Genomic DNA, 24,152 nt, shown 5'->3' on the forward strand with positions numbered 1-24,152 from the left:
TTTGAAATACAAAAACATAGGCACTTGATTTTGTCTGAGAAATAGCGAACTCTGCACAGGAAATATTACTTTGCCGTGCATTTTTTATTTATTGATTTCTTTATAACACAATATTTCACCCCACAGTAACAACTATCATAGAGTATACAATTCACAAATATAGCCGTATAGCAGGTTGTTAAAATTTCTGATATAAAAGAGAGAAGATATGCTACTGTATTGGTGTCGGACAGTTTACTCAGCTGGGCTGAATTAACGCATTATGTTATTCAGTATCAAACTGTATTTTTTTTATCCTGGGTGTATATCACAAAAAACATGCACACTTGCAAAGAGAATGTGCCTGCATTTTCAGTAAACATTTAATCTGTTAAATACATTGACCAGAGTGGTGAAGTATGGTCAAACAACCCCCCCTCCCCATTAGCATTACAGTATGCGGCGACCACCATCGTCAGCAAAGGGCCTTAAATGATTAATTTTTGTATTATTATAAATGCTCCCTCTACCCCACCCAGCAGTCTGCTCACATCCCAACCATTAGCGGGTTACACCCGGGGTCTTTGGGTCACTCGGGGGACGTCGCCTCCCTCGTACTGGAGCCCATCAAGTCGCTGGCCTGGGGTGGGATTCACTAAGCGAGAGGCAAATCTACCACAGCATCGTGACGTCACAACCAATTCCCACCCACCCCTTGGCCGGAGGAGACCAACCAGACTCTTGACGGGAACCCCACCGCCACCAAACACCCCGAGCGGGCGCCCTCACCAGCCCTGCGTTCCTCGGTGACGGGGCAACCACCATCCCCGCAGACGGCTTCTGCGCCGTGTCACGCTTCGCTCGCAGCTGCTCACTAAACAGCACTTGCCCCAACAGGCCATGAAAGCCTCCATGGGGGATCTCTGTTAATGTGTATGGGCTGTACGTAGATCTCTGTACTGATTACAACCTGGTGGGATCTCATGAACGCATTTCTTTAGAACTGCTTTTTTGTGTTTAGTTTGTTGTCCTTCATCCGCACCTCCGATGAGCAAGGTTGGCTACGTATGATGCGAAATAAGTTCAACGTACATCGCAGGAGCCTGTTGCTGCTGCTGCCTCCTCTTTGACTACGGTCATGAGTCGCACCACATCACGCTCATCCCTCCTTCAGCGAGCCGACAAGTGCACCGCTTGACAATACCACGTGCACCGCTGGACAATACCACGTGCACCGCTGGACAAGACCACGTGCGCCGCTGGACAATACCACGTGCACCGCTGGACAAGACCACGTGCGCCGCTGGACAATACCACGTGTGCCGCTGGACAATACCACGTGTGCCGCTGGACAAGACCATGTGCGCCGCTGGACAAGACCACGTGCGCGTGCAAAACAGCCCCAAACACCAGCCGCGTGTGACTCGTTCGATAAATGTTGCACGTTCGAACTGAAGAGGTGAGGGGCTCCAGATCGATAATGACATTGATTTTGAACGTCTATAAAATGCAACAATGCGTAAATCACACTGAGCAGGTCGGCATAAGGCCTCCATTAGCCACGCGGCTGGGGTACGAAAGGCGACTTAAGATCCCCACCACCCACCCACTGACCGGAATCGATAGACTGTCCATATATACACACACACACGTGTTGTTGAAACTTTTAGCAATATAAACAAACCCGAGTTACACTTTTGCTGCAAAATACATACTTGGGGGGATGGGGGTGTCAATTTCTATTGCGCCACAATAAGTTAAAAACAGTTAGGCAGACTGGAGCGACTCTGGATAACTAGGTGCTGTCAAACGGTGCACGCAAAATAAAATCTCTCCTCCGAGGAATTCTGCACGGCTATTGACGAACAAGTACGCCCTTTAAAATGCTGCCCCCCACTGGGATGGCACTCAAGTCTGACGGCGCTGACGGCTGGGCATTCTGCCCAGAATTATGATTTTGTTTCTTCCCGCCGATGCTTAGCGTACAGCTGCTACACAAGATAGACAGACTCTGTCACGACACGGAGCTGGGTGAAATGTGACGCTGAGAAGTCTTGGCGGCATGCAGCACGAATTAGCAGACCCCACCTTCTGGGATCGCGCTGCTGTCAACCACCCCAGTATCGCACCCAGATCCCGAAGAACGCTTTGACATTCCTCCTCGAAGACGGTGGTCTAATCATCAATCGCACATCCCCTTTTCATGAATGGAAAATCAGAGACAAGCCAGAGTCGTGTCATTGTGGCCATGCAACCCAAACCATGGACGATATAGCAAACCCATAGACAAAGAGATACATAGAGGCACATGGAGATACACGAAGACACATCGGAGTACTGTAGTGCGATTGCGACCATGCAAGAAGAGCTAATGGATCATCTAAATAACCACTGTCGTCTGCGCTCCTTCAACGGAGGAGCAACAGCAAAATTACACGAACTCTCTCCTGAAATTCTCTTGTCGTGGCCAGCAGACCTCGACATTGGCATCTAGTTCGTTATACAATTATCCCTCCCTGGCGAGGCCATGAAAATAAAGACCGGACCGTGCCACTTATTGGGGGGAAGTCAAACTTTGGTTGTCCTACGGATAAACTCGCCACGGCAATAGGAAAGAAGCATTTTCCCACACCACTGGCTCAGGGGTCGTAAACTGGAGAACTTATTTCGCACCGTGCGTGGCCACCCGTGCTAATCGGAGATGAGCACCACCTCATTGATCATATATAATCATTTGGGCAGGAAATGCCTTATCTTTGTACAATCGAAGCCGACCGTCCCAGCCAGGAGATGAGCAATTCCGTTAACATCCTTATCAAAGGAACGTGGAAGATTGCTGGGCTATTCGTTTTACACAGATTCACCAAAGAGTACCAGCTCCACACGATAGCCCACGCAGCGTGCAGGCAGCGTGGCCCACACAGCCGCATCCGTCATCCCCAGCGTAGGGGTTTAAATGCCCGCAAACACGTGTCCGTATGTACCACACTCAATAAACCAGTAACCAGACACTGCAATACGCCTTCTCTCCCAATACCTGTCCCTTCGCTATGCGGAGGGGTTGGGGGGGGGGGTGTGTCCGCTTATTTACTGTGGGGATCATTGTCCCCACGACGCCCCACGCCGACCGTCACGATATTCTGTGTGCGGTATAGATGAGAGTCAGAGAGAGAGAGAGAGATGGACGCACACATGGCTCTCTCTCTCCGCCCGTGGGCGAGAACGCGTGCGGCTTACCGGGCACTCCCACAACACTCGCCATCGCGTCCAGCAAGCAGCAGACGCACCACAGAATCATGGCTGACGATGGCAGAGTGAGAGAGAGAGATGTAGTGGATAGATGATGAAGATGATGTGCGGAGGGATGTTCGATTGTTTGCCGGGTGGAATGAATGGAGGGCGTGTCCCGCCACTGTGCTCCACACAAAGACAAAGATCCCCCGTATAGCTCTTGACACGACGTCGGGGCAAGTGCGGTTAGCGAGCACCTATGAAGCTTCGGCAAGGAAAATAAAACTCAGCTCTTTGGATGTACTGTGTATGGATTTGCATTTTTAGGATACTGTACTGAGAAACTCAAAGCCTGACAGTAAATCTCAGGGTCCTCCAGTTTTTGCCACCACATTTAGAAACTTTAGAAACGCGCGTTGAGAGTATTTGGCTGCTATACATTTCCACGTGATGATAATAAGCCACTTCATTGGGCTATCATTTGTGGCCAGGTCGCTTCTGAAAAAGAGCTATACAGCTCCGTCGGCCTAGCCTGGTAAAATAAAAAAAGTTAGTAGTTTAGTATTGAATCATTCCAATGACCTACAGCTGCATTTTGTTGTTTTTTTCTACACCTAGGGGACCCACCAAGCCGCAGTTATTTGTATAAAGCAGCTGTCCCTGTGCGGCACATGGGTGAAGAAGGCGGCACGTGGTAGGGTCGCCCTGCAGGTCTCGGGAGCCACGTGTTCAGTGACGAGGGCCTCCCGACACACCGACTGCACCACCTTCAACGCAAACCACCAATTGCACGGCTGCGCTCCAGTCATTTATGCATAAACCCTATCAGTGCCTACCTTATTACAGACCAATTCAGACCTTATTGGTCACCCAGTGCCCTTATAAATCTCAACGTTCATCCTGCAAAGTCCCATCACAAGGGAAAAACACAAATAGACAAAAAAAATGTTGCCCGTATTGAAACGGATGTGCGCCGTATGGACCTGAAAACGCAATGTCCCAGTACAAGAATACGGTTAAACCGTACGGGTTGACACGGTAAGTTTGTGTAATGACCCAAACTGACATTTAAAAAAATATATCAAACTCAAAATACGTTCGTAAAAAACAAGTGTGTGGTCTTAAGAAACAAAAAACAATTAAAATGCGTTTCAGACAACATGCTGTGAAGGGCGATTGCCCTAAACGTCGCCTATTATATTTGTATTTATTTAAAAATAAATGAATGCGTATATGCTTATATTTGCTGCGTGGAGGGAGAGATTATGGAAAGTAGTCGAATCGTCTGCTTAATTATTTTACCACGGCCATTGTCCTTGTCTGAGCGCGCGCGGAGACATGACGCCACACCTATCCATCGTAGAGGTGATGTCACCGGTCGCCGCAACTGCACTCAACGGATGACGTCACGCTCGCCTCGACACGCGGGATGAGGTCACGCTAAACTCGAGACGTTATGACGCCATTGTATAGCTACGCAATGGCGTCACTATCTTGACGTGGATGACGTCACGATAAATTCGACAGTCTATGACGCAACTATCTCGCCACGCTATGACGCCGACTGTCTAAACGTTTTTGACGTCACTGTCTCGACGTATTTTGACGTCACTTTTTCAACGCGCTATGACGTAGTCTCGACTTCGCGGGGTGACGTCAAGTCGCGCGCCCTGATTGGCTGCCGAGACCTCTCCTCTTCCGAGTTTCAGGATTACGGTGAGCGACGCACGCTCATCACCATTCACATCATCATCACAACATCTACATTACCATTCACATCATCATAACATCATCATTACCATTCACATCAACGTGACTTTACCGAAAGAACTAAGAATATCATCACCACCATTCACATCATCATAATCACGACATCACTACCATTCACAGCATCATAACCACATAATCACCACCATTCACATCATAATCTCATCACTACCATTCTCATAATCACGACATCACTACCATTCTCATAATCACGATATCACCACCATTCACATCATCAGAATCATAACATCACTATTCACATCATCATAATCAACATTCACATCACACCGTTACATAACAACTATATGGCCATGAACACAATCAGCATCAGAATCAATAACTAACATCGTCATCTGCACAACTCACCGGTACCATCACCATTAACAATATCTTTTACTCTTTTTACAACATTGCCGTTGCGACTCTTTCGTTAACATTACTCTTTCCAGCAACGCGGTTAATCACAATTACTCCTCTTCTGTGCCCGCAACGCACGGGGAATCGATCGGCCGTGGAGCGGTGGCGCAGTGGTTAGCGCCGCGCCACGAACCCGTCCACCCGAGTTCGATTCCCGTTCCGCCTAGGGTCGACTCGGCCTCCAATGAGGACCTGGTACGGGTGTGTAGTTAAACATCGCCGCTGGGGGAGACAAAGGCGGCCGGGCGTGCGTGCTGGCTACCCACACCCTCATGTGCCGTACCGAACTTTATAGGTACTCGCTAACAGCACTTGCCCCTACAGTCTGTTAAGGCTACACGGGGGATATTTGCCTTTGTTGTACAACCTCGCTCGAGGCCCCACGAGGCGACCTATGAACTTATCGCACCAAACTACAACTTATTTTGTTTTATTTGCACAAGGTAAGGCCCTGTATAGCTCGACGAAGTGGGGCTAATCATCGTGTGGAAAAGCGCAGCATGCAAATCGTGCACTCGAAACGCGTTGGTGATGTTGATCATGGGGAAGGAAACACCAGAGGGCCCTGAGAAAACTCCACGCTACCACGGCGGAGAGAGAGAGAGAGACACGCAAACTCAAAACATACTGGTGTCAGGGTTGGGATTGAACATACGACCTCCTGTAGACCAAGCGAGGTAGTTAACATCTCCTAGCCACCGTGATGATGATGAGAGAGAGACACGCAAACTCAATATATACAGGTTTCAGGGTAGGGATTGAACCTACGACCTTCTGTAGACCAAGCGAGGTAGTTAACATCTAGCCACCATGATGATGAGAGAGAGACACGCAAACTCAAAATATACAGGTGTCAGGGTTGGGATTGAACCTACGACCTCCTGTGTATCAGGCGAGGTAGTTAACATCTAGCCACCATGATGATAAGAGAGAGAGACACGCAAACTCAAAATATACAGCAGCAGGCGTCGGGGTTGAACTTACGACCTGTAGACCAGGCGAGGTAGTTAACATCTCCTAGCCACCGTGATGATGAGAGAGAGACACGCAAACTCAAAATATACAGGTGTCAGGGTTGGGATTGAACCTACGACCTCCTGTATATCTGGCGAGGTAGTTAACATCTCCTAGCCACCGTGATGATGATGAGAGAGAGACACGCAAACTCAAAATATACAGGTGTCAGGGTTGGGATTGAACCTACGACCTCCTGTAGACCAAGCGAGGTAGTTAACATCTCCTAGCCACCATAATGATGATGAGAGAGAGACACGCAAACTCAAAATATACGTGTCAGGGTTGGGATTGAACCTACGACCTCCTGTAGACCATGCGAGGTAGTTAACATCTCCTAGCCACCGTGATGATGATGAGAGAGAGACACGCAAACTCAATATATACAGGTGTCAGGGTTGGGATTGAACCTACGATCTCCTGTATACCAGGCGAGGTAGTTAACATCTCCTAGCCACCGTGATGATGATGAGAGAGAGACACGCAAACTCAATATATACAGGTGTCAGGGTAGGGATTGAACCTACGATCTCCTGTAGACCAGGCGAGGTAGTTAACTTCTAGCCACCGTGGCGTCCGAACAGCCAAAGTTGTCCCATTGTATAGGCAGCACGAGCTGGCAGACTACAAAACCCCTCACTCACTCTCCAAACTCGGGAATCTTTTTAATCACCGAGTGGGGGGGGGGGGCAAACACAACTTCCAAAACACGTTTCGAGTTTGACACCGAGGCTGGGATCGCGCTTCTCGGCCTGCACGCATTGACGACGGTGTGGGACAAATTTGTGGTCATCTGGCGACTCTCGCTTAAGCACGCCACAGTCACCTGGTGCCTGTACAATCAATATACACAAAAACGTTCCACAATCACCTGGTGCCTGTACAATCAATATACACCAAAACGGTCCACAATCACCTGGTGCCTGTACAATCAATATACACCAAAGCGGTCCACAGTCACCTGGTGCCTGTACAATGAATATACACCAAAGCAGTCCACAGTCACCTGGTGCCTATACAATCAATATACACCAAAGTAGTCCACAGTCACCTGGTGCCTATACAATCAATATACACCAAAGCATACACAGTCACCTGGTGCCTGTACAATCAATATACACCAAAGCGGTCCACAGTCACCTGGTGCCTGTACAATCAATATACACCAAAGCGGTCCACAGTCACCTGGTGCCTATACAATCAATATACACCAAAGCGGTCCACAGTCACCTGGTGCCTGTACAATCAATATACACCAAAGCATCCACAGTCACCTGGTGCCTGTACAATCAATATACACCAAAGCAGACCACAGTCACCTGGTGCCTGTACACTCAATATACACCAAAGCAGACCACAGTCACCTGGTGCCTGTACAATCAATATACACCAAAGCAGTCCACAGCCACCTGGTGCCTGTACAATCAATATACACCAAAGCGGTCCACAATCACCTGGTGCCTATACAATCAATATACACCAAAGCGGTCCACAGTCACCTGGTGCCTATACAATCAATATACACCGAAGCGGTCCACAGTCACCTGCGTGCAGGCCTAGAAGCGCGATCCGAGTCTCGGTGACAACTCGCAATGTGTTTCCAAAAGAAGGTGTCTCTTTTTAAGTCGCATTTGCCCCCCTAGGTAATTAAAGAGATTCCCGACTTTGGAGAATGAGTAACGAGGGGTTCTGTCGTCTGCCAGCTCGTGCTGCCCAAGCCACGGTGGCTAGGAGATGTTAACTACCTCGCCTGGTCTACAGGAGGACTAGGTTACATCCCAACCCTGACGCCTGCTGTATATTGAGATTTTTCCTTGTTTCTCATCATCACGGTGGCTAGGAGATGTTAACTACCTCGCCTGGTCTACAGGAGGACTAGGTTACATCCCAACCCTGACGCCTGCTGTATATTGAGATTTTTCCTTGTTTCTCATCATCACGGTGGCTAGGAGATGTTAACTACCTCGCCTGGTCTACAGGAGGACTAGGTTACATCCCAACCCTGACGCCTGCTGTATATTTAGATTTGTCCTTGTTTCTCATCATCACGGTGGTTAGGAGATGTTAACTACCTCGCCTGGTATACAGGAGGTCGTGGGTTCAACCCCGACCTGTGGTCGCGTGGATTTTTTCTCCGGGTCTTATGTTTTTTCTTTCCGCATTTAGAATCAACATCATGCGTTCAGAGTATTTGGCTGCTATCAATTTCCACGTGATGAGTCACTTCGTTGAGCTATCACTTGTGGCCAGGTCGCCTCTGAAAAAGAGCGACATTGCCAAGTGGACCTTACCTGCTAAAATAAAACAAATCTTTACTTTAATTTTTTTTATTCTATTTTAAAAGCTAATCTTTTTTGCCTCCGCTAATTTGCACCGACCGGCGTGGTGTGAAGTATGATTAAAGATATTTACATTCCCATTGGGAAAATTGTGCAATTATTCACCTATGTGTTTTTTTGTCGCAGTTTGCGTGTAAAATTAGAAGTACAATAGTTCCGGATGTGTCCTTAAAATCATAAAATGTGTTCTGTAACAGTGGTTGCACAGTACCGTACATGCAGTACTCATGAGTTTCCGTGTTACACTACCGCCTATGCACTTTCACAGAGTGCACTGTTACACAGTGCTTACACAATATTGTAACATGAAACACAGAGTACTGCATATGTATCGTTACAGTACTGCATTAGTACTGCACAGGTACTGCCAGGGTGTGTCGTATGGCGCTGCTTGTGCTGGCCTGGATAAGGGGTCACACTGGCAGCGTCTATGCAACTCAACGGAGTCAGTCAGTTAAGCAAACGGTTGTGTAAGTGGTTAATCATTAACATGACATTTAACACTTGGGCTTTTGTAAGGATACAAAAACATTAAGAAGCGAGAGGTTCAAAGCGTTCAACTGCCATCAACAAACATCGTTGTAGGTGTTGCAACAGGTGAGAGTGGACGCGTTTCTCGAACTGAGCAACGTTTTTGTTCCCGAAGAGCTTCGCAAAAGAGACCAATGGAAGGGAATTCCAGAGTGAATCATTACGAGGTTAAGAGCCCCCACAACTTCAGACTGCCGGTGGCATCCATGTGACGGTAACGCCTCTTGTTGGCAGACGCATTTGTTTTGGCCTTTGTTTTTTTTTTAAAATAAGCCATGATTCTTTTGATACAGTACTTTGAATTAAACGGTTCGTATTCGTACGGACGTAATGCAGGCGTCACTCTGAAGCCAAAACGGCGTCGTTTGGCGCAGTGTCGGACTTTGCGAATCTAATCGCAAAATTTGGTTGTGAGAGTTGCTATGAGCTTAAACAATAATTGGAACGTTTAGCACTTGTACGTCTGACGATTGAATTTGTTTGGAGGGTCTTACTACTTAAATTACCCATATCATTACTTGGCCTCACCCAGAAATCAATTATGAAAAAAATGACGTTTTCAGCTCACAGGGAGAAAGAGGACAACATGGGGCATGGTGCGCCGTCCGTCCATATGGGTTGTCAGTTCGACGCAGCCCATTATTCCTCTAGGATCTATAAAATGTTAATTGTAGTTATCTTGTGAATCAACTTGTCCCCACCATATGAATGTGGAATGCTGCTCTAATGCACATTTACAGACAGAAAAACTTTGAATTGAGATTGTAAAGTGAACATCTGCTCATTGTATTGCTGCGTCAAACCCATCTAAGTTGTCCTATGTTGTGTTGGGCCAGGGTGTGGAGAACTCCAGCTTTTGAAGAGCGGATCCGGATCACTTGTGAGTCACCCACATGCCCCTCTCTAACTATCACCATCATCACCCCTCATGAGTCTTCCATGGGATGGTCCGGTCCCATTGCATCACTCAGCCGTGCTTCCTCTACTCTGGGTGTGCATTCAGTAGAGGTTTGCTTTCAGCTAAATATACCCAATGAGTTGAATGGCCAGTGACGGCATCAAATGTGGTCAGAAGGCTCTGGCAGGTGGAGGTGTGATCTGACGGCGAGACTCGCACTGACAATTGGGCACTCTAATGGGGATGGGGTGCCGACTTGCAGTGAGCAGAGATACTTATGAGACGCGACAGACAGGAAAATCCATGAGGGAGGTGAGGTGAGTGGAGGTGAGGTGAGAGGATTGTTGTTAAGACATGGTGTAAAATGAAATAGAGGCAAGACAGATGAGACATGCTGACACGATGTGAATGAGGGGAATAGGCCTGGCAGACGAGGAGATCATACGTGGGGAGATGGAGCAAAGAGGTGGGCAGGGAGAAGCAGGTGAGGAGGGCGATTGCAAAGAGCAATTCCCTCGTAGTGATCGGTCACCCACAATGTGCTGAACTTGAGCAGAGGCTGCACTCACTGTAACAACATGCTCATTTTGCCCAACGTGGTGGAATTATGATTTCAAGCTACAATTTTTCTTAATGCCACTGATTGTAAAATCTATAAAACTAGGTAACAGCCATCAACCAAACTTAAAACAAGGATTTATTATATGAGGCTTATGACCCTGACTGGGCCCAGCTTCAACTAGGCAATTGTGTCCTGGTCATTAAAACAAATCTATATTCAGCTGACTTAAGGCAGTCCAGTCGATATAAGTACATGTTTATTCAGAATTATTTTTGATACTTGTAACCAATGGCAGAGCCATGATTTTCAGGTGGGGGGGGCAACCCCTCCAGCAATGAAAAATGATAGAGGAGTTGTTAGTAAGTAAGGACTTGTCTCTTGCTCTTTATTCGACGCGTGTGTGGCGATGGCGCAGCCACCGATCGAGGGTCGAATTCTAACCGCGTTGGGTGATCGGCATCGTGCTCGCTGAAGGTGAATGACTTCAGGGAAGTCGTGTACTTTATACACAACTGCGCAAAATTATGTGAGTCACTTATAACTGCTTTGTCGTTACTTATTGCCAATTATGGACTCAGACTATTGTCCTATCATCTCATAGAGTCCTGGCACATAATCATATGCTACACAGTGGCAGTGGGGTGCCGATTTATTACTAATAAACCCCAATGATTCAATCGACATTAGGGATTTCGATCGGATCATTGGGGGGGCACGTGCCACTCCCCCCACTGGCTCCACCAGTGCTTGTAACTGTGACCTATCATGAACAGACTGAACAAGCACGTCCAGTCAGTGGTGGAGAGAAAGACTTCCCCTAGCCCGGTGATGCTTAACACTGCCACGTACAGTCACCAATGCGCCCCAATGACCTTCGTAATAAATATTGCGCATGCATTATATATCAACGATCATATACGATCATGTTAAGTGTATTTCTAGTTGCATTCAGTTCTGATATAAGTGCCAATGGTGTTTTTCCATAAATTAATATTTTAATGCCAAGTGAAATATTTTGTTATGTTTGTGGGTATGGTTAAAAATAAAAATAAAATGTCTCAATAATAATTATAACCAAAAAAATGCCAATAATGAAATGTGCAATGTAAATCTCTTTTGACAGAGAAATGTTAAAGAAAGTAGCGGTCGTTACAGGCGCCAACAAGGGCATTGGTTTGGCCGTTGCGAAAGGGCTCTGCGGCAAGTGGACCGGAGACATAGTATTGACGGCGCGTAACGAAGAAAATGGCCAGCGTGCCCTCCAAGCCTTGTCCACCTTGACTCACGGGGACCAGGAGGCAGTGTTCCATCAGCTGGACATCACTGACAAGAAGAGCATCGACAGCTTTGCGGGCTTTGTGCGCGAGAAGTACGGAGGCATTGACATTTTGATTAACAATGCTGGAATCGCGTTCAAAGGTGAGCAGTATACAAAAGTGTCGGTTTACTCGAGAAAAACATGACCAAGATCATTCATGTTGTCATTGGGGTGTGGTGTTTCCATAAAATGTAAGCTGTGTTTTGTTAATGATTTGAGGATTATGTAATTGTTATATCAGCGCCATTTATTTCAGTCTTGCTGCTGAAAGTGTATTTCACTTCAATTCTGTCCAGATCGGTTGTGGCTAGTTTTCTTTACTCTTTCTCATGGTATCTCTGTCATGCATTTATGTTGAAAAATCGGTCGGATTTTACGTACGTATGCAATTCGCACCCATATACTTTCTTTCTATTTATATATTTTTTGCGTGACTTGCTTACCTTTGTTTGTTGTAACTTGCTGACCCCATCCCTACTGGACATCTGTGAAAAAGAGCTTCATGGCTCATCGGATTCCTCCAGTCTAAATAAAGATTCTATTGTTTTACCAAGTGCAATTACATTTAACTATGTTCTTGACCACCTTTTTGGATTGTATCACCGTTTTTATCCCACTTGTATCTCTAGAAATGAGCCACTTTCTCTGAACAGTGGTTTAAAAACCGCATCTCCATCGTCTCACAATTCTCTAAACCGTAGCGTGGGGCCAAGTTAAACAAAACCCAAATATAGGCGATGGTGTCTTGGGGAAATGGTGATCAGCTGAGACAACTGGCTACAGTTCACTTCAGATCTCATCACGGGTGGATTCCCAGCTTCACAGCTTCGCAGCCAGAATCTCTCTGCAGGCCTTGACATGAGCACGACTCTCCTAAGCAGAAAAGCTGCCTGGTATATTTTCCTTTCTTACTCGGGGTAAGTTCCAAATTGTAGTTCATGATTTAATGCTTTTTTTGTGATCTAAAAAGTAACGTTTTTGGCAATGTGATTGGTGATATGCGAAATTATTTAAATAAGATTTGACGTCACAGCTCACTTGCCGTGCAAAAAATATATGCATTATTGAGCTCCCCCCCAAAAAAACACAAAAGTGTATTTTTATAATTTTTGCATGCTGTACAGTCTGGAAAGTACCCACATGGCAAATTTCCAATTTGTTGCATATCGGGAAGTACGCTAAACATTTTGAACAGAGACACATTCACAACTTTGCCTTTTATATATATGGAGATAAAGTTTAAAACGTGCATTTTATATTTACACAACATCTAAATTCGGGAAGTTTTAGAGGAACATTTTATACATTTGAAGCATTCGGCGGGACCCCGGGGTCCCATCACTGCCCCGGGGTGGGAAAAACCGCATAGCGACACGAGTCTTGCCTTACCGACAACAAAACTAGCGGTCAATTGATTGGCCTCTTCGAGAGCTACTCGGGGCACTAAGTTTCGTAAAAAGTTGAAAAATTACACAAACACGATGAATTCACTGCCTGGGGGGCGGGCTCGCCTTGGCAAAGAAGCTGAGGATCGACGGCTGACCGGAGGGCGTCGTCGCCGCGCGCGACTGCGGCGGACGCCCCCCGGGGCTCGCGTTTGGCCGGTGGGGTGACGCCCATCGTGTTGATCGCCGCCTGCTGGCGCTTGTTGGCGCGAGTCTGGGCGGACTGAAAAATAAGAATTATTTACCTGATTTTTGCAGGACCCCAGGGTCCTGCCAAATGATTCATTTATTGATGATCATCCTTATCCTTTTCTGCTGTACTTCACTCTCAACGTGTCCCCAAGCACAGCCGAGAAAAAGTAGCGGCCGGGCGAGTGAACCAGCTGTCGTAGAACTACTATGGCACATGGAGAAATGACAACCAATCCACAAACACACTTTCCTAATGGGCTAGTAGTAGGAACAATTTCAACACAACTTCCCATCTTTTTCATCGCAACCAGCTACAATGCTATTTGTCTGGGGCGACCTGATGTATGCATGAAAAATAAAAAGTCTCGAGATGGCCATAAACTAACTTGTTTTTGTGGACTGAACCACAGGTTCTTCTTCTTTCATATGGCATGGGGGGGGGGGGGGGAAGAAACAGTTTGTCAAAGTTGAATGTTCAGGTCCAATCCAAGGCAGCAGGAGACGCTGTGTGGAACGCAGCAATACCGCCAGGGTGTGCGTGGATGGCGCTCTTCTCGGTGATGTGTTTTATGGTTTGGGCTGTTCCACAGTCGCAGTTTGGCAATTCTTTGATATTCCATTTGTGGAGCAACGTGTATGACGACGCGCATCTCCCATGCTGCGCCAGTGTGGTCCACAGTTGTCATGAGAGAATCTCGGTACTTCCATGGTCGGGTCCTCAATGATGTCTTTGTTTGCCACGTTCTTAGCCGCCCAACATTCAGACCATCGAGTGCTTTTGTCTTTATGTTTCAGAGACGCGTATCCATAACGGCTGCCTGGATTTAAGCCTGAGGCTTAAGGGTAGCTATTGCATGGTTAGGTGTGCAGACAGAGCAGCTTTTGGAAGTCTCTGGGTACTCGTGGAGAAGTTGGCGATCGCCAGAATGAGTTTGCCTCACTCTTGGGGAAGGCCGTCATCCGGCAGTGGATTGATCATGGGTGCTGATCATGAAGATGATTTGCCTCGCTGGGCGATGATAGAAATACACTTTGAGTAGAGGCCAATTCTCGGAGCACTTCATGCGACTATAATGGAATCAATAACTGGCATCTCAAATGTCGGGATCCAGTGCATTTTCTTCCAGAGAGGAGTCACTTGATCCCAGCATTTTTAAATAAGGTGTGCTTCAGAGCTGTGCATCTGGTTACCTCTTTATACCCTTTGCAGAAAGACCCAGGGGAAAAAACATTTTTTGTGATAATTGAGCCTCAGTAGAACCAGCCAAGAGGGCCGTCTCTACCCTTGGCATAGGATGTTTAACAAACAAGCAGTCCGACATAGATTACGTTTTTTTAGATTTGACTGTATCATGATTGAGCAAAACAGATTTGAGTCCAGGATGATGTCCAAAGTCTAGGGTCTCTGCATAATTGGTCTTTTATAGCCTGCAATGTTCCCTGTTCGGTGATATTCCAACCAGTTGTAAACGAGTCCCAAATAACTGCACATTTTGTTTTCATATTTATCTAAAGGGAATATTGCTTACACCAGTCCATTATGTTTTTAATTAAACATGTATGCAGCATCTCGATTGTGTGGGTGAGGGCATTGCTTAATTACTTGGATTTGCCTAGAAATATCAATCTTTTTGTTGTGTAATTAAAAAAAGTTGTCTGTTTTAACAGAACATGATTATCCCGATGCTACTTCTTTTCCATGTTTGATTGGCAAATCGACAGAATTTACTATTTTAAAGCCGTTCTGTCAAGGGCTTGAGAGCAGTGGAGAGTTTTCATTCATCAGAGCAGGCAGGATGTCACGTCGAGACCGATGCGTGAACGTGGCTCGTAATTTTAAGAGACCGCTTTCATCCATCTTCTTCAAGGACAACTAAAAAAATGGCAGACAGGCCCAGTCGATTAAGCGAGCCTCCACTTTGTTTGGAGGATTGGGTGGTCCAGAAGCGCTCGTGTGGAAACACGCCGACACACAAACGCGCGCACGCTTTTGCGTGCACACGCCTCCCCGAGCCGGGAGGCACTCGGTGCGCGTGCATCCCGGCTCGCGCACCGAGCGTGCGTGGCCCACTATCCGCTTGCTCTGCCAGGCACCGACATCCACAGGCTGCCACGCAGGCAGCCTCATGGTAATTTTGTATTTTTCAATAAAATCACTTTTATTGCAAAAGTGTGTGTGTTGTCAGTCTTACTAAAAAAAATTACAATAGGTCTGGGAATTGGCATTGTAAGCGCTGTTGTGGTAGGGGTTTTTATTTTTTTTATTTTACAGCAGTTGGATTAGGAGTTTTGTCGTTTTTTTTGTTCATAACATATGAAGTGTATATGGATAGACTGCTGTACATTTTCCAGGCGTAGCAATGTGTGGAAATGATGATGATCCATGACAGTGACCTATTTTTGATAGAGCGTCGTTCACGCCGGGGCCTCTCGGAGTGCTTTACAATGCAGTAAACGGTGACTTGCATCTCGTCTGCACACGTGAGAAAGTGACAGCTGTCCCAGTACAGCATGAAGTGACTCGGCACACCTGATCTGCAAGCGGGCATTAGTCTACCAGTAGGGGGCAATTACTGCCATGTGTAATCCCAATTGAGTCATTTGCCAAATTGGGACCCAAGACGCCAGTGCAGAATACTCGTTTCGAATGATGTCAGGGGATCTTTAACGTTCACTGTGAAGCAGACGGCAGTTATTTAATGGTTATTGCGCTCTCTGCAATAACCAATCTGTGTGGGAAATGTTTATTCGTTATTCGGATGACGTGTGGTGTGAATGGTATTAAGAGAATTGGATAGGTACAGGAGCTAGTTCACTCATTAGGCCCATGCTGTGTGAATAGGCTCTTCAGCAAGTCCATTGATGGTATCACTAGTGAAGCAAAGACTGCTACATAAATGATACAATGTGGATCCTAATACTTGGATGTGTTGTTATGAAATTACCACTCGTCAACAAAAATATATATTTTTTGGTTCATATTTTCCTAACAAACTAGGAAGTAAAGCATTGTTATTGAACTGTTGACAATGTGTTCCGCTGTGTGGCAAACGTCAAACAGCAAACCGCATGGTAAAAAGCCGCCCGCTGCATTCACTTCCCCGCGGGATGGCAAAAATTCGTTCCGCATCCAATGACGCTCTCGACTTTTCAAGACCCATTCTACCCATATTGTTGCAATATCCAGTTGAGTTCAACTAAAACTATAAAAAATATATATTAACTTTTCTCTTTTACCAGGTAAGGCCCACTGAGCTATACAGTAAACCCTCTCTATTTGCAATGGTTGCGTTCTTGAAAATGCTCACGAATGCAGAAACCTTGTTCAAAGGGAAAAATGGGGGGGGGGGGGGGGAATGGTAATGCATTTAGTAACTCGCGACTATGCAAAACTTGCGCATAGCGAGGGTTTAGGGTATAACTCTTTTTTTCAAGAGAGACCTGGTCAAAAATGACAGCTCAACGAAGTGGCTCATCACGTGGAAATTTACCGCAGGCAAATACTCTGAACTCGTGATGTTTATTCTAAATGTTTAGGGAAAAATTGTAGGACCCGGAGGAAAAGTCCACGCGATCGCAGGGAGAACACGCAAACTCCAAATATAGAGCAGCAGGCGTCGGGGTCGAACCCACGACCTCCTGCGTGCCAGGCGAGGGAGTGAACATCTCGCCATCGCTGCTTCATATCAAAATGATGGCTTTGGTTATAAGAGTGCGAAACATTGAGCATCTTCTCGGTTCTTTCGGTAAAGTCACGTAGAATGAGAATAAAACAATAAAACAAAATAAGACAATGAAATTCTCACGACGTTGTTGTGGCCGAAACGTCGTGAGAATTTTATTGTCTTATTTTGTTTTATTGTTTTATTCTCATTCTACGTAACTTTACCGAAATAACCAAGAAGATGAATCCTTGCAGTCACGAAAGCTTTAAATCGAAACATTGAGCATCGCTTGACAATTACACGGCAAAACTTCCATGCATCATGACCCTCCTGATGGTCTTAAACTCATTGGGCTTTCTCTGTCTAAATAAAATCTCATTGTTCAAGATAATCCTCGAAGCAACGTGACCCTAGTACTTTGTTGTTCAATTGGAATTGAGATTGTAAATGGAGAACCTCCAAGATTGACACACTTTAGTTTTCTGTTGCCATGAACAGAACAGCAGTAGCTTCACTCTTCATGACTTTATTCCAGAGTGTCCTGTTTGAGATTTTTGCTATTTTTTTTATTGTTCGTACGGTGTATCGCTAAATAACGTGTTTTGTTCCTTGTACTAGTGGCTGACACGACACCGTTTGGAACACAGGCGGAGGTAACGATGCAAACCAACTATTTTGGGACGCTGGCGGTGTCGAAGGTTCTCCTGAAGCTGGTGCGCCCTGGAGGACGCGTGGTGAACGTGTCCAGTATGCAGAGTAAACGCGCGCTAGCTGGCTGCAGCGCTGAGCTCCAGGCCCAGTTTCGCAGTGAAACGATCACCGAAGAGGAACTCACCGAGCTGATGAATCGCTTCGTCGAAGACGCAAAGGTAAGTTGACTTCTTTCCCTCATTGATGTAAAGTTTTGTGGCGATAATAATTCTGCATTTGACGTCATACATTTTGAACATGTTATATTTTGTCTTGCATTTTACATTCTTATTTGGATTCCCAGCAAATATTACTAATAAGATGCAACTATCTTACGGCCACACTCCTTTTGGACATCTGTGAAACTACTGGACATCTGTAAAAAGTAGCTTTATAGCTACTTATTTGAATATATAGTTCACTCCCATATACATGTCAGTGCACTGATGGCCCGCCTGACTAACCTTGTAGTATTTCTTCCCTAATTGATGATGCCTCAGAGGCCTGTCAGATAGGCCAGCGCGCTCAGGCTCTCTGCGCATGTCTACACAACAAGAGCTTGAGGGAGATTGAGGCCTGGCCTCTCACATGTGTTGTAGGCACAGGCGAAGCTGGAAATGCTGGCCTGAGACGAGCTCGGGTGTTGAGACTCCTCGACGTGCAGCAGCTGCACTGCCACATTGGCTGCACACAACGGCAAGCACAAATCTACAGCAGTGCAGCCTTGCTCAGGCCACCATTTCTGGTCCCTACTGGACGTAGCGTCACATAGCTAATCGCACGCAACGTGGATAAGTGGATGTGTTGCTTTTGGATAAAGTCCGTAAATTATGATTAATTCATCTTAGTTTTTTTATATTACCCATTGTAAACAGTATTGTTATTAAATATTTTACTGGGCTTTGTCACAGATTTGCCTCTCATGAGAATGTTTTGTCTCTTGGGTTTACCATCACTGTGCAGAACCATCCTTGCAAGATCACTGTGATTGGCTCTGATGCCCCGATAGGCAGCAGATCGGATCACTATGATTGGCTCTATTGCCGAAACCCCAATAAGCAGTGGATCGGATCACTGTGATTGGCTCTGATGCCCCAATAGGCAGCGGATCGGGTTGCTATGATTGGCTGCTGATAGCTTCTTGAGGAAGTGTATATGGGTTTTAGCATGGGTAGGTAAATACAGTAGGATGAATGTGAAAAGATAACATGTCCACATTCACTGTGTTTTGCAAATATAACACTATGTAAAACAGGGCAGTAAGTATGATAGCCTGTGTCAAGTCATACTTAGTAACGAGACGTTACAGTGTGTTCTAAAATACAGTATTCATAGAGTACAGTGATGGATAATTAATGTTTCATTGCGACTTCACGAGTTACTTATTTAAGCCTTCAATAAAAATAAATATATGAAATGTTTTCTTTTAAGGCCACAGTGTTTTTGACGAATGTGAGTTTTGTATTGTGCTATTGCACCACCGCTAATGTAGCATCTCCAAATAATCTAAACCTTTGGAAGTTTGATGGCGTAAGCACGATATCTATTTGCCCATCAGACTGCAAAAACATGTAGGGCTTACCTCTGTTGGGAAAGCAAGGGTGCGAGTGATCCAGGATTTACGGTCTATGTATGTATGTTAAACTTCTTTCGCACTCAACGTATCCAAACGTGCTAACCGGAGGAGCGGGGGAAGGACAACAAACTAAACGCAAACAGCAATTCTAGATAAATTAGTTGGCAATCTAGATGGTTTAAAAGTGCATAGCTCCAGTGGCTATCAGAAGGAAGAGCATTCCAGACGGCCGCAGAGGCGCATCTGAAAGCGCGCGAAGCGGTGTGACCTTCTTTGTTTGATGGCCCAGCCAAAAGCCGCTGCGAGGATTGAGCGGACGTCGTCTCTGCCCGTGATGTGTTCCGCTGAGTGGATGAACTGTGTCTGTGCCCTAATCATTGCCCTTTCATAACGAGGGAGCATGACGGTTAATTTGAGTGATGCACACATGGCATTTGTTGCCAGGAATTAGTCTTCTTGGTTTGAGAATATGCCGTACATTTTGCGTGTATATGCCAACGCAAATCTGCTTGTTAACCACATCGTAACACTTTTTACTTACCACCGAGTGATTGTCATCTGTCTTAAAGCAAGGACGGCACCAAGACAACGGATGGGCGAATTCGGCCTACGGAGTGTCCAAAATCGGGGTTACTGTGATGTCACTCATCCACGCAAGAGAATTAAGTCGTAATCGACCGAATGACAACATCTTGCTGAATGCTTGCTGTCCAGGTATGTGTAAAATGGAATGTGACTTGTAAAATACGGTTAGAAAGTAAGGATATGTTCTGACTTGCTACGTTGAGGCATGACCTTGTTCAATACATTGCAGAGACTAATTGATTGCAAAGTTAACCATGAACTTGCATCTTAGTTCTGATTTTAACGCACCAATCACAAGGCACTGTACAAAACACACACCTTCAGGCTCACACCAATAAAATCCAACCCCAAAACAATTCAAGAAATAGAAATTAGCCCTTAAAAACAAGTGCGTATTTAGGCGCGATTTGGTATAAAGCGAGGGAGTCTGCAGAGCAAGTGTCCAGTGGAAGTGAATTCGTCTGTAGTGAGTGCCTCGGTTCAGATGCGCAACTTGCCTCGACAGTTTGCGCCAGAGTGCTCCCGTGCACAGCCAGGCACATGAAAACTGAGGCATTACATGGAATACAATTTGTAAATGCATCCTTACGATCATTATTATTTTGCTATTTATTAGCTAAAGGTTTAGAAACACAGCAATTTGGATATTGAGGCTGTGAGAGGGAGAGAGAGAGAGAGAGACGAGAAGTCAAGAGAGACACTTGGACGGAGACGGAGCTATTGAAAGACAGAGCAACATTGAAAGTGTTGCCGGAGACGGGAATGTGGGAGATAAAGAGAAAGCGGCAGGGAGACTTGCAGACGCGGACATAAATAAGCAGTTGTGCGATACATACGGAGACGTACAGCCAGAGAGAGAGGGAGAGAGACACAAACATAGAACAGCAGCTTGGGGTCGTTTCTCAAGAGACTCATCTGTGTAGGAAGCAGTGCCTCCTCTCACTACACTCCACCAGTCTAGCCCAGACTGGAGTACTCCTTCCACGTGCGGGGTGATGCGTTCAAGTCAAGAGTAACACTTCTTGGTGGAATCCAATCAAAAGCTGTCTGCCTTACTGACGATCCCAGCTCTACGACTCTCTCTCTCTCTCTGCCTCTTGCGCAGGAGCTTCTGTAATCAGTGCTCTTCTTAAGTCCCTCGCATTAATCCTCCCCGTTCTTATTATTGCTTGCCCAGTTTTTTCACGCACAGTCCTTCCTCGCTTTGCACGGTGGCTTGAGATGCGATCCCAATCAGGTGCTCAATCAACGGAGATCGTTGTTTTACGATCAGCCCACTCTTGCCACTTGCATCTCTTTGCATGCGAATATTTTCCTTGCTCACCTTCCGCACAAAGCGCGTTGCCTCTTCCTTCGCACCGCGTGCAGATAAATTCCGTAATTACCCTCTTTTTTCTATCTGATTGCAACTTTTGCACTTTCATACAAGTTTTTCACCTACATTGTTGATAGCATTTGAATTCACAGATGGTCTGGATGCACCTTCCGGAAGAAAGAAAAAGCATTTGAGTAGAGAAAGACAGAAACTCACCAAGACTAGAAATCAGGATGCACAGGGACACAGAGATCGAGCGACAGTGATAGAATCAGGGCGGCCAATGTACAAAGGCAAATATTGAGAGATGTGCACAAACTACATAGTTGCAGACATAACAGACGCAATGGCTGAAACAGATCCGCTGAGATGGGGATAAAATGCAGAGAGACACGAAGAGACGCTAGGATGCAGGGCATTGCTATCGGGCCCCATCTGACAGGCCCGACTGTGCTAGACTACCGCACACTGACCTTGGCTTCTCCTGCAATGAGGATGACAGATAGTTGAAAGAAGTGACCTCGTCTGAACTGCTGATTTTGATGGCTTATGTAGTCCATAACCACGACCCCCGACTGTGATAATAATATACTCACGTTGACCCGACCTCATGCAGCAAACTGCATTCCGCACGTTGCTGCCTACATAGCATCGTGTATCTCCCAAACACTCTGCGTGTGTGTGTGTGGAAGATGGGTAACATCTGAGCAGAAGTCATCTGAAAGTCGTGACTAAAGGTCTAGGAGTGTAGAACCCATAGTGTAAACAACTGAAGCCTGAGTGCACTTCTTTGGGGGCAACGACATCTACAACAGAATAGGATTCATATTGAGTGTTGTAATTAATAACGTGTATACTGTTAATCGTTGGCTCAGATTAATTTTAAACTAGATATAAATATGGTTAATATCTAGTTTAAATCTTATTGGGTGTTTTGTGAGGTCATGACACCTATTTAAGAAGCCGCGTCAGGTGACTTTCTGGATTTTATTCTGAATTCCTGGAACTTGTCCCGAAGATGATTCAGTTTTAAGCGAAATGTCGCACCTCATGGCTAAGTTTGGTTGTGGACGCTATGGTTTATCTTACCAGTCATCTTAACGGTCAATGAGCTGAAGCACCAGTAATTGGGGCGTTAAATGTGTGTACACCACCTGAATATCTAATTTGGTTGTCAGGTGATGGAGGATCTCGAAACAGAAATGTGACCAAACCCAAAAATCAATCGTGCATCATAAGCCTCGCTTTCTAATTCATCACTACTTCGATATAACTCCATGGGTACGAGTACATGTTGATCGTTTGCACATGCACTTCTCCGCAGTGCCACTTATCCGTGTGTTCATGTTGGGCGTGGAAAGTCATTGGGAGCCATTCGCGTGTTGGCGAGGCCCTTTAGGCCTCGTGCAAGGCTTTCCGTCTCGGCGCAGCCCATGCAAAAAAAAACAAAGCGCTCCACCAGGGTTAAACAGCTTTGCCAAGTATTAATTGCTCCCATTATTTATTGTAATGATGGCGCGCTTCATATGGACATGCTGCTGCTGCTGCTGCTACTGCTGCCTAAGGCTGCACGTGTGCACCGAGCAAGGGGGCTAGCTTCTCGTAACGTTTGAGTGTTTCGCACGTTCTGTGCCCGCTCAGGCTGGGTGCGCACAGACATGGCGGGACCAAAAGCCCCAAAGAGCCCCGAGGAGGGGGCTGAGACGCCGCTGTTCCTGGCGCTGTTGCCTCCGGGAGCCGGCGAGCCCCACGGGCGGTTCGTGAGCGAGAAACAAGCGGAACCCTGGTGATTCACCACCCGGGCCTCATCGGGGGAAACGGCTTCATCGCCACCCTAATCTTCACAATAATCGCCGCATATTTTTCGGAAGGATAGTAATATTTGATAAATTCTTATGCACGCTGCGACCCTTCATAATAGTTGCCTATGGTAAATGGGAAATTTGGGGAGGTTTTATTTTAACGCCCGAGTCTTTGCTCGGGCGGAATGGGCCTCTGGTTGTAATGTGCAGTGATGCACCGTGTACCTCGCTCATGGGATCAGCAGGGAGCCTATAATCGTTTCTAAAAACCTGCATGCAATCTTTCTAAAACCCACACAATTTATTGCTTAATTTGAACAATGTTAACTGGAGAAATTGCATTTGAAGAAATGGGAGCAATTAGAATTGATCTTTTGATTGTATTGGTAAAATATAGAAAAATAAGCGCTTTAAAAAACAATAAATGCATCGAACGCTCGTTTCTAATTGTGCATGTTTATTTCTCGGTTTGGTTTGTGTAACGATTTTGAAGAGTTTTTTTTTTTTTATTAAACGACTCGAAGCAATCAATCCATGTGGATTGTTGGAACGAGCGTTGGGAAATTCTCACACTTTGAAAACGCTAACTTATGTGGAGAACAAATCCAACTTTGTAAATTGCCTTCCCACACAGACGAACTAAAATCAAACACACAAAAAAACAAGTACCAAGCAAGGTATACAACACATTCACCAAAATACAAAACTCTTCCGCAAACAGCTGAAGCCTTTGCCTGATTAACGAAAAATTTAAACTCGTCGCTTGCATTAAAAAGCAGCCAAAAAGCACATGCACACAATTTGAGAATACGAACAAGAAAATTGG

The 24,152-nt window shown here is 45.9% G+C and overlaps 2 protein-coding genes across 6 annotated transcripts in view; one reads left to right on the forward strand and one right to left on the reverse strand.

Annotated features, from left to right (window-relative positions):
• Positions 1–4,616, reverse strand: part of LOC116940207 (disintegrin and metalloproteinase domain-containing protein 12-like) — a 39,985-nt gene extending 35,369 nt beyond the window's left edge. For 3 of the 4 annotated variants that reach the window (XM_076065611.1, XM_076065614.1, XM_076065613.1), the window contains exon 1: positions 3,217–4,506. In XM_076065611.1, the coding sequence (XP_075921726.1) occupies positions 3,217–3,277 (61 nt within the window). In that variant the 5' untranslated portion in view covers positions 3,278–4,506. The other variant, XM_076065615.1, reaches the window with a different exon arrangement.
• Positions 4,617–4,805: 189 nt separating this feature from the next.
• Positions 4,806–23,768, forward strand: CBR1 (carbonyl reductase 1). Of its 2 annotated transcripts, none has more exons than XM_032949653.2 (6): positions 4,806–4,926; positions 10,115–10,158; positions 11,862–12,157; positions 17,977–18,227; positions 20,194–20,338; positions 23,166–23,768. In XM_032949653.2, the coding sequence occupies exons 3-6, from the start codon at positions 11,866–11,868 to the stop codon at positions 23,312–23,314; spliced, it is 837 nt and encodes a 278-aa protein (XP_032805544.2). In that variant the 5' UTR covers positions 4,806–4,926; positions 10,115–10,158; positions 11,862–11,865; the 3' UTR covers positions 23,315–23,768. The 2 variants fall into 2 exon arrangements, with proteins under 2 accessions (XP_032805544.2, XP_032805545.2); XM_032949654.2 differs by lacking the exon at positions 4,806–4,926 and adding an exon at positions 9,394–9,492.
• Positions 23,769–24,152: the final 384 nt, after the last annotated feature.

This window comes from Petromyzon marinus, chromosome 8 (genome assembly GCF_048934315.1).
Source record: "Petromyzon marinus isolate PM22_M1 ecotype Great Lakes invasive population chromosome 8, UKy_Petmar_22M1.pri1.0, whole genome shotgun sequence".
In the NCBI taxonomy this organism is placed as follows: Eukaryota; Metazoa; Chordata; class Hyperoartia; order Petromyzontiformes; family Petromyzontidae; genus Petromyzon; species Petromyzon marinus.

Bases quoted from the DNA above. Each gene is read 5' to 3' on its own strand.
- CBR1 (XM_032949653.2), top strand. From the start codon at position 11,866: ATGTTAAAGAAAGTAGCGGTCGTTACAGGCGCCAACAAGGGCATTGGT. The intron at 18,228-20,193 runs GTAAGTTGACTT...TCTGTCTTAAAG, and splicing joins GCTTCGTCGAAGACGCAAAG to CAAGGACGGCACCAAGACAA. The intron at 20,339-23,165 runs GTATGTGTAAAA...GTGCCCGCTCAG, and splicing joins GCTGAATGCTTGCTGTCCAG to GCTGGGTGCGCACAGACATG.